Raw genomic sequence first — 18,062 nt, 5'->3', positions numbered from 1 at the left:
ATGTGTTGCATTGATTGTTTTGTGGATATTGAATCAGCCCTGTATCCCAGGTATAAATCCCACTTGGTTGTGGTGAATAATTCTTTTAATGTATTGTTGGATCCGGTTGGCTACTATCTTGTTGAGGATTTTTGCATCCATGTTCATCAGAGAAATTGGTCTATAGTTCTCCTTTTTAGTGAGGTCTCTGGTTTTGGAATCAAGGTAATTCTGGCCTTGTAGAATGAGTTTGGAAGTTTTCCTTCCATTTCTATTTTTTGGAACAACTTGAAAAGAATAGGTGTTAACTCTTCTTTAAATGTCTGGTAGAATTCCCCTGGAAAGCCATCCAGCCCTGGACTCTTGTTTTTGGGGAGATTTTTTACTAGTAATTCAATTTCTTTACTGGATATGGATCTGTTCAGGTTTTCTATTTCTTCCTGTTTCAGTTTTGGTAGCTTATATGTTTCTAGGAATTTGTCCATTTCTTCCAGATTGCCCATTTTATTGGTGTATAATTGCTCATAATATTCTCTTATTATTGTTTGTATTTTTGTGTTGGTTGTGATCTCTCCTCTTTGATTCTTGGTTTTATTTATTTGGGTCCTTTTCTTTTTCTTTTTGATAAAACTGGCTAGGGGTTTATCAGTTTTGTTAATTCTTTCAAAGAACTAGCTCCTGGTTTCATTGATCTGTTTTACTGTTGTTTTGGTTTCGATAGCAGTGATTTCTGCTCTAATCTTTGTTATTTCCTATCTTCTGCTGGTTTGGGGTTTTATTTGCTGTTCTTTTTCCAGCTCTTTAAGGTGTAAGGTTAGATTGTGTATTTGAGATCTTTCTTCCTTCTTTAGGAAGACCTGGATTGCTATATACTTCCCTATTATGACCCAGAGGTTTTGGGCTGTGGTGTTATTGTTTTCATTGACTTCCATGTACTTTTTTTTTTTTTTTTAATGTTTATTTAATTTTGTGAGAGAACATGAGCAGGGGAGGGCAGGGAGAGAGAGAGACACAGAATCCGAAGCAGGCTTCAGGCAAGCTGTCATCACACAGCCCATTGTGGGGCTTGAACCCATGAACTGTGAGATCATGACCTGAGCCGAAGTTGGACGCTCAACCAACTGAGCCACCCAGGCGCCCCTACTTCCATGTACTTTTTAAATTTCCTCTTTAACTTTTTTGTTAGCCCATTCATTCTTTAGTAGGATGTTATTCAGTCTCCAACTATTCTTTATCTTTCCAAATTTTTTCTTGTGGCTTATTTCAATTTTATAGCCTTATGGTCTCAAAATATGCACATTACGATCTCGATCTTTTTGTACTTGTTAAGGGCTGATTTGTGTCCCAGTATGTGATGTCTTCTGGAGAATATTCCATGTCCACTCAAGAAGAATGTGTATTCTGCTTTAGGATGAAATGTTCTGAATATATTTGTTAAGTCCATCTGTCATTTAAAGCTATTGTTTCCTTGTTGATTTTCTGTTTAGATGATCTCTCCATTGTTGTAAGTGAGGTGTTGAAGTCCCCTACTATTATGGTATTATCAACGAGTTTGTTTATGCTTGTGATTAATTGACTTGTATATTTGGGTGTCCTCCACGTTGGGAGCATAAATGTTTATAAATTGTTAGATCTTCTTGGTGGAACACCCTTTAATTATGATCTAATGACCTTCTTCATCTCTTGTTACAGTCTTTATTTTAAAATCTAGATTGTGTGGGGCGCCTGGGTGGCTCAGTCGGTTGAGAATCCGACTTTGGCTCAGGTCATGATCTCACAGCTTGTGAGTTCGAGCCCCACGTTGGGCTCTGTGCTGACAGCTCAGAGCCTGGAGCCTGTTTCAGATTCTTTGTCTCCCTTTCTCTGACCCTCCCCTGTTCATGCCCTGTCTCTCTCTGTCTCAAAAATAAACATTAAAAAATTTAAAATCTAGATTGTGTGTTATAAGTATGGCTACTCTGGCTTTCTTTTGGCAACCATTAGCATGGTAGATGGTTCTCCATATCCTCCTTACTTTCAATCTGAAGGTGTCTTTAGGTCTAAAATGGGTCTCTTGTAAACAGCATATAGTTGGATCTTGTTTTCTTATCCGTTATGTTACCCTATGTCTTTTGATTGGAGCGTTTAGTCTATTGATGTTTAGAGTGAGTACTGAAAGATATGAATTAATTGCCATTATGTTGCCTATAGAGTTGGAGTTTCTGGTGGTATTCTCTGGTCCTTTCAAGTCTTTGTTGCTTTTGGTCTGTTTGTTGTTTGTCTTTTCTCACCACAGAGAGTCCCCCTTAAAATTTCTTGCAGGGCTGGTTTAGTGGTCACAAACTCCTTTAGTTTTTGTTTGAGAAACTTTTTATTTCTCCTCCTATTTTGAATGACAGCCTTGCTGGATAAAGAATTCTTGGCTGCATGTTTTTCTGGTTCAGCACATTGAATATATCCTGCCACTGCTTTCTGGCCTGCCAAGTTTCTGTGGATAGGTCTGCTGTGAACATGATCTGTCTTCCCTTTTAAGTAAAGGACTTTTTTCCCCTTGCTGCTTTCATGATTCTTCCTTGCCTGAGTATTTTGTGAATTTGAGTATGACATGCCTTGTTGATGGTCGGTTTTTGTTGGATCTAATGGGAGTCCCCTGTGCTTCCTGGATTTTGATGTCTGTGTCTTTCCCCAGGTTAGGAAATTTTTCCACTATGATTTGCTCATGTAAACCTTCTACCCCTTTTTCTCTCTCTCCATCTTCTGGGACCCCTATGATTCAGATGTTATTCCTTTTTAATAAGTCACTGAATTCTCTAATTTTTATATCGTGCTCTTTTGCCTTGGTCTCCCTCCTTTTTTCCGCTACATTATTCTCCATAAATTTGTCCTCTATATCACTGATTGGCGGCTGCTCTGTTTCATCCATCCTTGCTTCTGTGGCATCCATTTGAGATTGCAGCTCAGTTATAGCATTTTTTATTTCATCCTGACTAGCTTTTATTTCTTTTATCACCGCAGAAAGTGATTCTAATCTATTTTCAACCCCAGCCAGTATTATCATTGTGATTTTAAATTCTGGTTCAGACATCTTGCTTATATCTGTTTTATCTGTTGATTAAGTCCCTGGCTGTCATTTCTTCCTGTTTTTTCTTTTGGGGTGGATTCCTTTGTTTCTTCGTTTTGAAGAAAGAAAAGGAAAAAAGTAAAAAAATAAACAAAAATTAAAAAATTAAAAACACACAAAAAATCAAAGGATGCTAGATCCTAGGTGTGTTTTGGTCTGGTTGTTGAAAGAAGCTTGATAGATTAGACAAAAAGGGAAGGGAAAGAAAAGAAAAAAGGAAAACATTTGAAAATTTGAAAAAAAGAATAAAATAAAATAAACTGAATGTAAAATAGAATTTTAAAAATTTACAAAAAAGTAAAAATTTAAGAATCATTTTTATAAAAACAAAAAATAAAACTTAAATTTTTTCTTTCTGTATTGAAGAATAAGAAAAGAAAAAATAATTGAACAGATGGACCAGCAAACAGAATGAAATACGATTGAAATTACATGCAGTTTCCCCTAGAAGTCAAACTATGAAGTACTTTATAGTCTGTAAACTAAGCAGGCGGAGAGACTGATGTTCTGTAGAGCGCGATTGGCGCAGTTGGCCAAGGCTTGGTGTAATGGCTCCATTCTCCACTAGATGGTGCTGCTTAATTTACTGGGGTGTATCGTTGTGGCGTGAGTAGGCGTGTATGTGCATGCACCCGAGGGGTGAAAATGGCGTCACCCAGCTAGCCAGGCTCTAGTATCAGAACTCTGTGCTCTCCATGACCGGCAATCAAGTGCCCCTCCATTGTCTCCAGCTTCCATCCTCTCCCTGCTTGTGCATTGTCTATGACCAAGCCGTCAGGCTGCCAGACAGCACCTCCCTCCTGAATTTTGTCTCAGATGGGGCTATGTTTCCCCTCCCCTCACTTTCTGAGGGACTGTGGCCTTGACCTGCTCAGACCCTCTGGGGAAGGGTCTCATGGAACAGTGGCTGGGTGCCCGCCTGCGCCAGAAAAAGTTCGCACGATTGTGTAGCCTCAGTGTTTCAGAGATTATGGTAAATCACAACACACATCTGGTGCCAGGCTTCACCCCTGATGTCCTTGTTCCAACACCAGCGAATGTGGTTGATCTCTGGGGCCTATTGGGACCTCTGCCGGTGGGGAGGCCACACAGCTTGTACCAAATGTCCTCCCTGCAGGGGAACCGCCTCTCCCCATGTGGTTGAAGGACCCCTGAAACCTCACGCTCTGCTCCTGTGGATTCGTCCTTCCCACCAGAGCACCACCAGGTATCAAGCTGCGAAGTTTCAGACTCTGCACTCCCTATTTATAGTCTTAATGGAATTTAAACACTCTTCTTTCTCCTTTCTCCCTTTTTTGTTCAGTCCCTTGCAGCTGTTTCCACTCTTCCTCTTTCTCTCTAGCTGCTTTCGGGGGTGGGGGGGTGCTTTTCCCATACTCTCCCCCCGTCTCTGTCCTCTCTCCAGAAGCAAAAACAGCTCCCTTCCTTCCATGGCTTCCCTCTCCCCCAGTTCACCTCTCCATGCCATGTACCTGCTAAGTTCTGTGGTTCAGGTTGTGCAGATTGTTGTGTTAATCCTCAGATCAGTTTTCTAGGTGTGCAAGATGGTTTGGTATTGATCTGGCTGCATTTCAGGGACGAGAGACAAAAAAACTTCCATGCTGTTATGCCATCTTGGGCCCCTCCATTTTTTTTTTTCAATTGTAAGTGAACTGCATATGTTTTTTAGATATTCTCAAGTTACAGATTACAAAAGCAAAAGACTACTTCCCAGTGGCATTGGCATATTCCTGGAGCAAGACTGCCTAGGGTGGTGCTAAAAACAACCTACTTCACAATTTCAAAGAACGTGAGGCATTTTAGACTAATCTTATAGTTGTATGAGTCCAGCTCCCAAAGTATTGAAACTGAGTTTGTTTCAGCTATAAGCCATTGTCAATGGTAGGAGGCCCTAAACACCTGCCCTCTCTGCGAGTAATTTTGTAAAGATTGACACTGAATAAATCAGATTAGCAGTATTGCTTAATGGAGCTGGAAGATTCTCTGTATTTCTCATTATCACCCAAAGTCTATTATTTACATTAGAGCTCACTCTGGGTGTTGTACATTTTATGTGTTTTGACAAATGCACAATGGCCTGCATCCACCATTATAATATCACATAGAGTAGTTTCACTGGCTCAAAATTCCCTGTGCTCTGCCTATTCATCTCTTCCTCCTCCCTAAACACTGATAATTTTTCCTGCCTCCATAGTTTTGCCTTTTCTGGAAAGTCCTATAGTTGGAATGGTACAGTATGAAGCCTTTTCAGATTGCCTTTTTTTTCACTTAGTAACATGCATTTAGATGTCCTCCATGTCTTTCCATGGCTTGATTGCTCATTTCTTTTTAATGCTAAATAACACTGCATTGTCTGGAGATAGCACAGTTTGTCCATGCTTCCAAGTTATGGCAATTATGAGCAAAGCTGCTGTAAATATCTGGGCATTAACTTTTGTGTGGGTAGAACCAGCAATATGATTGCTGGTTCATTGGAGTCATTATTTTTAATTCTTGTGATTTTAGTGAAGGCTCTGATTGCAGTTGGTTTTTCATGTGTCTTGATGTCCAGGAAGAGAATGAACTGCTCATGCTGGCCAGAATATTTGGTGTGTATAACAGTTTTGTTTATCATTGTAAACTAATAAACCTATATTCTAGCATCTGCTTCAGTCTTTTGCACATTTGAATTTGGTAGACTGAAGCTAATAGGGCCTTCTCACCCATGGCATGTAGAAGGCAGAAGCCTGGATCTTACAATGTTGGGACTGACTGATGCCGTGGTCCTGTCCAGCTGCCACTTAGGTCCGTTTTCCCATCTGTACTGATTTCTGTACTTGCTAGTCTGTCGTTAACGGACTGGATAAGAACTTGGCAAACAGTAGGTATGCTTCACCAGACTTACAGCTGATCACAGTTGCATGAGGGCCTTGCGCTTTCCACCTGTGTTAGCTTGAGAAGCGACTTGTTCCTTGCCTTGTGTGGTGCATCCTTCCTAGTGATGTCCACCAGCTCCATTCATTCTGACAACTTTTATGATGAATAACATTTGTTGTATTTATTTCTTCTGTGAAGGGCTTTGTTTGACAAAAAGTGGGTTAAGACACAAAAGAATTGTGTCTGGCCCTTTTTTGCTGTGTTATTTTGGCAAGTGTGACATAATAAGAAAAATATATTTGGTCTCTGCCTCTGGTTCCTGACATAAAACTCCTCCCCCAAACCCATGTAATTTCCTGTGTGGTAGGGGATGCTAGGAGCATCTTTTGTTAAACTTAAAAATAAAAACTGCCTGTTATTTTACCAGCAAGAGATGGGCTTATTTAGGAATAAAATAAGCCCCCTGCCTGGCTGGCTCAGTTGGTATGGCATGCAACTCTTGGTCTGAAGGTTGTGAGTTCGAGCCCCATGTTGGCTATAGCGATCACTTTAAACAAAAACATGTCTGTTTAAAAAAGGAAAAAGATGGGCTTACTTAGGAATAAAAGAGAATTGTAGTCCAGAACAAATAAGCTGTGGCAAAATCCATGGGCAAGCCCAAGGGAATAAAGGAGAGGCATGCTTTTTTTTAAGGAGGAAAGGAGTAAGTTGGGAAGTCTGTTATAAACTAAGTCCACTGGGGGTACCTGGGTGGCTCAGTTGGTTCAGCATCTGACTTCAGCTCAGGTCATAATCTCAGTTTGTGAGTTCAAGCCCCACGTCGGGCTCTGTGCTGACAGCTTGAAGCCTAGAGCCTGCTTCAGATTCTATATCTCCCTCTCTATCTGCCCCTCCCTAGCTGACACTCTGTCTCTCTGTCTCTCAAAAGTAAATAAACATTAAAAAAATAATAATAAACTAAGTCCATTGGAGGAAACTGAGAGTGTGAAGTATGGTGGCTACTCATTGTCTGAGCTGTTGCCCAGGGGATAAAGAAAATGTCTCTTCTTCTGACTGGAATAATAGAGGAGGATCTGGGTGCAAGGTCAAGTCCATGTAGTCTGGTTCCGCTCTTCCTGTCTGCAGTTGATTACCAATGATGGTAGAGCGTGAGTGCTCCCCCTGTGAAACCTCCTGACTACGTTTTAGTAAAATTTCACAAGTTCTAACATTTGGTCTTCCACCCCTGTTCCCAACACCAAGAGCTTCTAAAGAAGGAATCTCCAGAGTGATGAGCGTCTTTTTGTATGATAATGAATGACTGGTGACTGGGGTCCCCTAAGTAGCTACGGGGTGAGGGCTGGTTGCCAGAAAGACACCTTAATTAGAAGCTTGGAACTTTCACCACCACCCCCCCACCCCCCACCCCCGCATCCCTCACCTCCATCCTCTGGGGAGGGAAGGGGGGCTGGAGATGAATAGTCAATCATGCCCACATGATGGAGTCTCCGTGAACATCCCTAAACTGGGGGGTTTGGACGGTTTCTAGTCTGGTGAGAGGGTGGTGTACCTCAAACTGTAGGGATAGACACCTGCACTCAAGACCCTTCTGGATCTCGCCCTGTGTACCTCTTCATGTAGCTGTTCATCTGTTGTCTGTTTTATCTTGTATAATAAACCGGTAAACGTAATGGTTTCCTGGAGTTCTGTGAGCAGTTCTCGCAAATTGTCAGACGCGAGTAACGGATGTGGAAACCCCTGATTTTATAACTGGTTGCTGAGAAGTCCGGGCGACAACCTGGGACTTAGGACGGGTGTCTGAAGTGGGGTCATTATTAGGGGACTGAGCCCTTCATCCAAGGGGTCCGCGCTGATCCAGGCAGTTAGTGTCAGCTTTGAGTTAAATTGTAGGACACCCAGTTTGTCTGCCAAGAATTGGAGAATTGTGTGGTGAGGAAAACCCACACATCTGCCTTCAGAAGTGCTGTGAGATTAGAGGAAGAACGTTTCCCTTTAGCCAGTGACGTATTTCCCCACAGCTTCAGTTTCTTATCTTTAAAATAGAGATCCTGTCTCTCCATGCTGCTTAAATAGGGGTTCTCAGGAGAAGCAGGATAAAGTTGAAGCTCTTTACCGTGTTGTATGAAGGTTTTACCTTGGGGCTGAGCCTCTCTTCACCCCTGCTAGTCTTTTTCTCCTGCTATGACCGTTGCCCCCACCCCTGGGCCCCACCTCCAGCTGTAGCTTGATTTTTTTTTTTTTTTTTTTTTGAGGTTCCCTAAATAGGTCCTGAACTCTCCACTCTGCCTTGGGCTCGCATATTTTCCCTTCAAGGTTTGCCTCCTGTTAGTACTTCTTTCTGCGTGTCTTTCCTACCCACCGGCCCTATTATCTGTCTTCTTATCTATGCTTCCATATCACCTGTACTTTCTTTTATTCCAAGATTTATTCCTTTATATAATGGCTGCTGGTTTTCACATCTATCCCTGTTAGAAATCTTGGAGATGTTTTACAGTAAGAAACTGTTGGTTATTGGTTATTTTGCTATCCTATTTGTTTTTCCTCTTTATTATTTCTTGCCTTCTACTTTTCTGTAGGTTTAATTTGCTCATTTTTCTCCCCTCAGCATTTGAGATAGATGATTATTTTCGATCTTCTATCTAACCTATACATTTCAGTCCATAAGTTTCTCTCAAAATGCCACTTATAGATACAATCCCCAGATTTCAATGTGTAGTATTTTTATCATTCTGTTCAAAATATATTTTTTTAATTAAAAAAAAATTTTTTTTAACGTTTTATTTGTGAGACAGAGAGAGACAGAGCATGAACGGGGGAGGGGCAGAGAGAGAGGGAGACACAGAATCTGAAGCAGGCTCCAGGCTCTGAGCCATCAGCGCAGAGCCCAACGTGGGGCTAGGACTCATAGACCAGGAGGTCATGACTTGAGCCAAAGTCAGGCGCTTAACTGACTGAGCTACCCAGGTGCCCCTTGACCGTTTTTTGTTAAAACATTTTTTTTATGTTTATTTATTTTGCGAGGGAGAGAGAGCTTGCGTGTGCTGGGGGGGAGGGGGAGGGAGAGAGGCAGAGACAGAGAATCCGAAGCAGACTCCGCACTGTAAGCTCGGAGCCCGATGTGAGCCTCGAACTCACAAACTGTGAGATTGCAACCTGAGCCAAAGTCGGGCGCTTAACCAACTGACCCACCCAGGTGCCCCTTTATTAAAAACGTTTGATTGTTGTAAAATATATGTAACGAATCTTTCCATTTTAACCTATTTTTGAATAGACTTTATTTTCTTTCTCCACTATCAGCACCGAGCCTGACATGGGGCTTGATCTCACTAACCGGAGATGAAATCAGGAGTCAGACACTCAAGCAACTGAGCCACACAGGCGCCCCTGGACTTTATTTTTTAGAGTAGTTTTAAGCTCACAGCAAAACTGAATAGCAGGTAGGGAGATTTCCTCCTGTCCCACCCCCACCCCCCACCCCCCACCCCACCCAGTTATCAGTGTCTCCCACCAGAGTGTGCATTGGTTGCAATTGGTTAACCTGTCTTGATACATCATTATTACTCAAAGTCCATTGAAGTTCAATCTTGATATTGTATGTTCTATTGGTTTGGAAAAATTCATAATGACACATACCATACAGAGTAGGTTCATGGCCTTAAAAATCTTCTGTGCTCCACCTATCCCATCTCCTCCTTCCCCCTGTTTTAACCTGTTGAAATATTTAATTGTGGTAAAATATACATAAAATTTACCATCTTAGCCATTTTTAAGTTTTATAATTACATAAGGTATCTAGAATAGTCACTATTTAAGTAGAACCATACAATGTTTGTCCTCTCGGGATGGCTTATTTCATTTAACATGATGTCTTCGAAGTTTATCCAGGTAGCATGTGTGGGAACTTCATTCCTTTTTATGGCTGAGTATTCCTTGGTATGTGTATCACATTTGATCTGTCCATCTGTTGATGGATATTTGGGTTATTTTACCTTTTGGCTGTTGCGAATACTGCAGTGAACATTGGCATATAAGTATCTGAGTCTTTTTAATGCTTTTGGTTATATAGCTATAAGTAGAATCGGTGGGTCATATTTAGCTCTTTCAGGAACCACCACACTGTTTCCACAGTGACAACACCATTTTATGTTTCCGCCAGCAATGTTTGAGGGTTCCCGCTTTTTCACATCCTTGCCAGCACTTGTTACTTTCCATTATTATTATTATTATTATTATTATTATTATTTTTATTTTTATTTTCCATTATTCTGATTATAGCTGTACTACTAGGTATGATGTGGTATCTCATTGTGGTTTTGATTTGCATTTCCATAATGATTAATGACACTGAGCATCTTTTTATACGTTTTTTGGGCCATTTGTATATCTTCTTTGGAGAAATGTCTAAGTCCTTTGCCCATTTTTCAGTTGGGTTGTCTTTTTTTTTTTTTTTTTTAAGTTTTAATTCCTGTTAACACATAGTGTTGTATTACTCTCAGGTGTACAATTTCGTACATCACCCAGTGCTCCTCTGCTATTTCACCCATTTCCCCCTCCTACCTTCCCTCTGTAACTATCAGTTCTCTCTAGTTAAGGGTCTGTTTCTTGATCTGTCCCTGTCTCTTTTTCCCCTTTGCTTATTTGTTTTGTTTCTTAAATTCCACGAAATCATATGGTATTTGTCTTTCTCTGACTTATTTTGCTTAGCGTTACACTCTCTAGCTCCAGCCATACCACTGCAAATGGCAAGATTTCATTCTTTTTTATGGCTGAATAATATCCATCGTGTATATATACCACATCTTTATCCCTTCATCAGTCAATGGACAATTGGTCTGCTTCCATATCTTAGCTATTATAAAGAATGCTGCTATAAACATAGGGATGTATGTATCCCTTTGAATAGTGTTTTTGTATTCTTTGGGTAAATACCCAGTAGCGTGATTGCTGGGTAGTTCTATTTAGAACTTTTTGAGGAACCTCCATACTGTCTTCCACATAGCCGTACCAATTTGCATTCCCACCAACAGTGCAAGAGGTTTCCTTTTTCTCTACATCCTCACCAACATCTGTTGTTTTTTGTGTTTTTTTTTAATTTTAAGTTTATTTTTGAGAGAGAGAGCACAAGCGGGGAAGGGGCAGAGGGAGACACAGAATCCAAACCAGGCCCCAGGCTCTGAGCTGTCAGCACAGAGCCTGACGTGGGGCCTGAACTCTCAAACCTAGAGATCATGACCTGAGCTGAAGTTGGCCGCTTAACTGACCGAGCCACCCAGGCGCAACTTTTGTGTTTTTTATTTTAACCTTCTTGACAGGTGTGAGACATGCAGATGGCCAACAGACACACGAAGAGATGTTCCTCATCACTTACCACCAGAGAAATGCAACCAAAACTACAATCAGTTGGCTTGTCTTTTTGTAATCAAGTTTTAGGTGTTGTTTTATATTCTAGATATTAAGCCCATATCAGATGAGTTATTTGTAAATATTTTCTCCCATTCTGTAGGTTGTCTTTTCACATTCTTGATCATGTCCTTTGCAAATAAGTGTTTAATTTTTGTGAGGTCCAATTTATCTATATTTCTTTTGTCGCTTGTGCTTTGGTATTCTAAGAATCCATTGCCAAATCCATGGTCATGAAGTGTTATCTCTAAGCTTTCTTCTAAGTGTTATATGAGTTTAGCCCTTATATTAGCGTTCTATGTGGGTCCTATGATGTGAGGTAGGGGTCCACATTTTTTCTTTTGTTTTTGTTTTTTTGTTTGTTTTTGTTTTTTAAATTTTTTAACATTCATTTATTTTTGAGACAGGGAGAGACAGCATGAACAGGGGAGGGTCAGAGAGAGAGAGGGAGACGCAGAATCTGAAACAGGCTCCAGGCTCTGAGCCGTCAGCACAGAGCCCGACGCGGGGCTCGAACTCACGGACCGCGAGATCATGACCTGAGCCGAAGTCGGATGCTTAATCGACTGAGCCACCCAGGCGCCCCAATCTTTTGTATGAGGATATCTAGCTGCCTCAGCACAATTGGTTGAAGAGATTGTCCTTTCCCCATTGACTAGGCATTTTTGTAAAAAATCAGTTGACCATTTATGGGTTCACTTCTGGTCTCAAAATTCTGTTCCATTGGTCTGTATGTCATCTATCCTTATGCCAGCACATTGTTTTGATTACGGTAGCTTCGTAGTAAGTTTGAAACTGGAAAGTGTGTCCTCTGACTTTGTACTTCAAGATTGTTTTGGCTATTCAGGGCCCCTTGCACACTTTAACTTTTTGAGGGATATTTTCACCAATTACAGTGCTCCAGATCACCAGTTACTTTGTTTCAGTGTTTTGAATCATTCGTCTTCTGGCTTTTACTGTCTTTATGAGGAAGTCAGCTGTTGATCTGGTTGTTTTCCTTTGATGGTAATCTGTTTCCTCTCCCCCACCCCCAGCTGTTTTAGGATTTTTCTCTTTGTCTTTGGTGTATGGCAATTGTATCCTAATGTGCTTGGGTGTGGTTTTCTTTGCATTTGCGCTTTGGTGTTTTTTGAGCTTCTTGAGTCTGTGGCTTAATGGTTTTCTTTAGCTTTATAATATTATAAGTCATTATTTCTTCAAAGATTACTTCTTCTGCAATCTCTCCTCTCTTTTTGGGACTTCAGTTATATATGTAGTAGACCTTTTCATTATGCCCTTAGGTCTCTTTCACTCTAGCCCTTGTTTTTCATCCCTCATCACTAGGCTTCATTCTCTATATTTTTTTTTGAACTGTTTTTTAATAATGTATGATATAATATATTTTATTTTTATTTTTAACTTCTTGGGTTTATTTATTTTGAGGAAGACACAGCACGAGTGGGGGAGGGACAGAGAGAAAGAGGGAGAGAGAGAACCTCAAGCAGGCTCTATGCTGCCAGTGCAATGCCCGATGTGGGGGCTCAAACCCACAAAACTGAGATCATGACCTGAGCCCAAACCAAGAGTCAGACATTCAACCCACTAAGCCATCCAGGTGCCCCTAGGATAATCTATTTTAAAACTCCATCCATTAGATTATAATTTGAATTGTGTTTTTCAGTTCTGGAGTTTTACTTAGGATTCTAAAAAATAAAGTTTTAAACTTTTCTGCAAAATTCTCAAGCTTTTCTTGCAAACATTAAATACAGTTAAAACTCCATCATGCAGATGCCTGATTAATCTGTTTATTGTTGGCTGTTGTTTTCCTTGGTTCTCAGTCACATAGTCTTTGTCTTTTTGTAAGTCTTTGTCTTTTTCTTAGATATTTTTTAAGTGCCAGAAATTATTATGAAAACTTATAATTTGAGCTTTACAAGAGTGTTATCTTCCTCCAGAGAGGACTGAAATTTGCTCTGGCATGTAGCTAGGGTCAGTAGCAATCCCAGATCACTTTAAACGTATCTGAGAATGAGATTATTTGAAGTTGGCCATTAATCCCTACAAGGGCTAGTTTATTTAGAGTTGATTCCTCCTTACTCTTAGGATGAAGATATTTTGAGCCCAGTACAAATCCTAGAGAGTTTCTTGGCAACTTTCACCTTCCCTGGGAGGCTGTGATTTTCAATATTGATTTCTTAGCCCCTGAAATCTGTCCAAAGGTCTGTTCAGCTTTTTAGCTTCTATCAGAATTATCAGATGCCTCAAGGGGAAAAGATTGGTCTACATGCTTATTAGTTCAACTCTTTGGGTTTCCCTCTTCTCCACTTCAGCCTTGTAATTCTTCACTGCCTTAGTAGCTCTCTGGTGTTTTCAAAGAGATATTTTATATGTATACATATTTTTTTAATTGTAGTAAATGTACATGACCAAACTAACCATTTTAACTATTAGTTTTTTTGTTTTTTTTTTGTTTTTTTTTTTTGAGAAAGGGCATGAGTGGGAGAGAGGGACAGAGTGTGGGAGAGAGAGAATCCCAAGCAGACTCCACATTCATTGCAAAGTCTGATGTGGGGCTCGATCCCATGACCCTGGGATCATGACCTGAGCCATAACCAAGAGTCAGATGCTCAACTGACTCAGCCACCAGGCACCCCCTTTTTAACCATTTTTAAGTACAGTTCAGTGGTATTAAGTACATTCACATCATTGTGCATCCATCATTACTGTTCATTTGGAGCTCTTCATTTTTTTTTTTTTTAATTTTTTTTTCAACGTTTACTTTATTTTTGGGACAGAGAGAGACAGAGCATGAATGGGGGAGGGGCAGAGAGAGAGGGAGACACAGAATCGGAAACAGGCTCCAGGCTCCAGGCTCCGAGCCATCAGCCCAGAGCCTGACGCGGGGCTCAAACTCACGGACCGCGAGATCGTGACCTGGCTGAAGTCGGACACTTAACCGACTGCGCCACCCAGGCGCCCCATCTTCATTTTTTTTTTTAATCAAAAAAATTTTTTTTTTACTCCTTGAGAGAGTGAGGGGGAGAGAGAGTGTGAGTGAGTGAAGGGTGGGGCGGGGTGGGGGATACAGAGGGATCTGAAGTGGGCTCTGCACTGATAGCAGAGAGCCCTAATGTGGGGCTCGAACTCACAAACCATGAGATCATGACCTGAGCTAAGTCTGACCCTTAACTGACTGATCCACCCAGGTGCCCCTGGAACTCTTCATTTTATATAGCCAAAATCAGGAGTCGGACGTTTAACCGACTGAGCCACCGAAGTGCTCCGATATGTAAAATGATTTTTGAAAATAGTTTATCCAGGGGTGCCTGAGTGGTTCAGTTGGTTAAGTATCCAACTTCGGCTCAGGTCATGATCTCACAGTTCATAGGTTCAAACACCACGTCGGGCTCTGTGCTGACAGCTCAGAGCCTGGACCCTGCTTTGGATTCTGTGTCTTCCTCTCTCTCTCCCCCTCCCCGACTTGTACTGTGCCTCTGTCTGTCTGTCTCCCTCTTTCAAAAAAAAAAAATGAATAAACATTAAAAAAAAAATTAAAAGTGTGCTGTAAAACAATAGTTTATCTAGCTTTTCTATTTTTCACCAAGAAGGCTGATCCAGAAGTGAAACTCTCTGTCTTTTGCACCTAGCACGGTGCTGTATCTGGTGTGGAAGGGAGGAGGGAAAGGAAAGAAAATGCTCTGGAAACTGTAAGGTGCTATACAAATATAAGGTGCGAGTTATACACAGCACAATGTGATGGGTAAGAGTTGGCTTCTGGAGTTAGCATGACCTGGTTTGGAAGATGTCTGACTTCGGGCAAGTTATTTTACCTATGTTGACTAAGAAGACCATTTACATGTAGATTTTTTTTATTTTGTGAAAAGCAGATTACTAGACCAGGACTAAAAAAAAAAAAACTTGTGTATTTGCTTGGGAACTGGTAAAAAGAAGGTAAGAAGAAGAATCTGCTTTACAAAGCTGAAATGTCTGTTGTAAGGATACCAATGAGAAAATGCAAAGAAAGTTTCTGGCATTCAGTAAGTGCTTAGTAAATTTGTTGTTTCCTGCAGTTGTAATTTTTGTCGGCTTTTGAACCAAACATGCCATTGTATCTGCTGATTGCAGTCCCGGCTCTGAGGTTAGCTTGTCCTTTTCCAAAGATACTTTTCTCCCCCAGTAGTGTCTGTGTGATACGGTTTCTGGTGCAAACTATTGGCTTGCCGAAAAAAGGAGTGTTAATGATCTCTGTCATCCCTTATTGCTTACTTGGTTTCTCTTATTCTGCTAGGACTCTGGCTAGGAGTGGAATGGGACAATCCCGCGAGAGGAAAGCATGATGGAAGCCATGAAGGGATTGTGTATTTTAAATGCAGGTAATTTGTCATGATGACTTTGCATGGTTATTTGGGATAATATTTAAGATTTGAATAAAGGGAGGTGGAGAAGAGGAAATGTTTGGCTTTGGGGGTAGTTACAATGTAGAATTTGATGTGTTCTAAAAAAAACCAATTCCATTTGTACAACTTTTTTTTTGTTAATGTTTAATATTTATTTTGAGAGAGAGATGAAGAGAGCAGGGGAGGGGCAGAGAGGGAGAGAGAATCCCAAGAATCCGCACTGTCAGTGCAGAGCCTGATGTAGGGCTCGATCTCATGACCATGAGATCATGATCTGAACTGAAACCAAGAGTTGGATGCTTAACCGACTGAGCCACCCAGGCGCCCCAACAGATTTTTTTTTAAGTGGATAAATATAAACATTTCTCATCAATTCATTAACAAGTGAGTCCACTAAGTGAGTAGTAAAAAAGAAAATAGCTTAGATATCTAGTAAGAAGCAGTTGATTGAACAAAATACAGAACATCCGAAGGGTAGAATGCTAGGCCACCATTAAAAAAGACTATATCATGGAAAGAGTTACACCTTATATTGCATGTCTATTAATATTTTTAACTGCTTGATTTCAGAGAAGCTGCATGAAGCTTTGAAAAAGATGGTGGGGTGATTTCAGGCAGAATCTTTTAAATTTTTGTTTGTTTTCTTTAGGTTTCCGTTCTCAAAAAGATCTCTTAACATTAAGCTTATTTTTCCTTAAATGTGGTACAGTGAACACAGTCCTGGCCTGGAAATCAAGAGGCGTCTAACTCTGTTCTTAACAATCTTTATGACCCCAAATAGGACTAAATTTATTAACCTTTAAAATGGGGATTAAAATTAGATAATAGCAAAATACGTTTCCCCGGCCTACCAGTCTGTAATTTTAGAATATCAGGATAGAAGAATCAGCATGTCCTTGGAGGCCAGTTGTGATTGCAGACATGGAATGAGGCCAGCTCAGAATCTGTCAAGAGTTCATGGAGGCGAGGGCAGGGCGGGATGCCCGGGTGGCTCAGTCGTTTAAGTGTGTGACTCTGGGTTTCAGCTCAGGTCCATGATTTCATGGTTTGTGAGATCGAGCCCTATGTCGGGCTCTGTGCTGATGGTGCAGAGCCTGCTTGGGATTCTCTCTCTTCCTCTCTCTGCCTCTGCCCTGCTTGTGTTCTATCTCCCAAAATAAATAAACTTAAAAAAAAAAAAAGTTCATGGAGGATATGTTTAGGGAGGTGTGGAAATAGAAATTTCTTACCCTGGCCTGTTGCTCCCTCACCCACCTGAGTCATGCCTGCATGGTCCTTCGTGGTCTTTAGGTAGAGTGATATTTGCAGTCTTAGTTATTCTGAGTATAGAAATCAAGGGTTCTTTAGGTCCTGGCAGATCTAGGATTTGCCTGAAGTGCTGATAGGAGGCCTCGGTTCAAGGACATGGGCTCAGTGTTTGGATTCTTACCCTTGGAGCAGCATTTCCTGATTTCATTATGTCTTCTAGTGTAGTCATGCCTGAGCATTTGCAGACATTTCTCTTACTATAAACTACTTTTCTTTCGTTTCATTGAAATGAGCCTTTTGTTGACTTTAAAGCCCTATATGGGTAGATAATGTTAATTATGAATTCCATTTCAGGATATTTATTGGGCAGTACAGAGAGGAGCATTGGGTCTGATGTGGTAGAGAACCACTTGCCTAGAGAGAAGGAATGATCTGTATAGTTGTTAATGTTTATATTGGTATAATTAGAACATGACTAATAAAGCTTATACCAATATCTTAGAATCTCTGCATCAGACAAAACAGATTACGTTATATGTTATTTGTTATTGAGCTAATTCAGATCTCGTCCTAATATGTCATATGTGCTTCTTCCCTGTCAAATTCGTTGCAGTCTTTTTTTATATTGCAAATTCTACTTGGAAAGTCATAATGACAAGTATTTTACCACAGTAAACATTTTTCTTTATGTTTAGACGTTATTTTCATGAAGCTGAAGCAATTTTAAGTTGTCAGATCACAAATTTTCTCATGATAAGCGTGTGAAATATTACGGTAAATGGCAAAACGGTAGTGTACCTGTTTTCGACAAGAAAAATGAGTCCCAGGCCATCCTATTCGAGCAGAACTCGGATCCTTCTCTCTTCAGAAGCCTGGGTTAATATCAGGGGACTGCTAGTGTTGCATATATAACAATGGAGAGAGGTGCTCTGGCACATATAGCAATATACATAGTCGAGTGAAATTGAACAGTTCTGCGAACTTGTCTGAAAGGCTCTAAACATGCCTGCAGCAAATAGGTTATGAGGATCAACAACATTTTTTGGAGTCTCCCCAGGGACCCAGCCTTTCGCAGGATGCAGCCTCTAAATCCCCAATGAGAA

General features: G+C 40.7%; 1 protein-coding gene across 6 annotated transcripts in view; it reads left to right on the top strand.

The window, feature by feature from the left end:
• TBCE (tubulin folding cofactor E) overlaps positions 1 to 18,062 on the top strand; it is a 92,726-nt gene that overhangs the window by 34,938 nt on the left and 39,726 nt on the right. For 5 of the 6 annotated variants that reach the window (XM_040464879.1, XM_040464880.1, XM_040464883.1 and 2 more), the window contains one exon: positions 15,603 to 15,687. The exons of the other annotated variant lie outside the window; for it this stretch is intronic. In XM_040464879.1, coding sequence (XP_040320813.1) covers positions 15,603 to 15,687 — 85 coding nt within the window. The remainder of the gene's footprint in view (positions 1 to 15,602; positions 15,688 to 18,062) is intronic. 6 annotated transcript variants of the gene reach the window in all.

This window comes from Herpailurus yagouaroundi, unplaced genomic scaffold, assembly GCF_014898765.1.
Source record: "Herpailurus yagouaroundi ecotype Mexico unplaced genomic scaffold, PumYag 530, whole genome shotgun sequence".
NCBI classification, from domain to species: Eukaryota; Metazoa; Chordata; class Mammalia; order Carnivora; family Felidae; genus Herpailurus; species Herpailurus yagouaroundi.
Note: the sequence above shows the minus strand (reverse complement) of the source record. Positions and strands in the feature narration are given on the sequence as shown.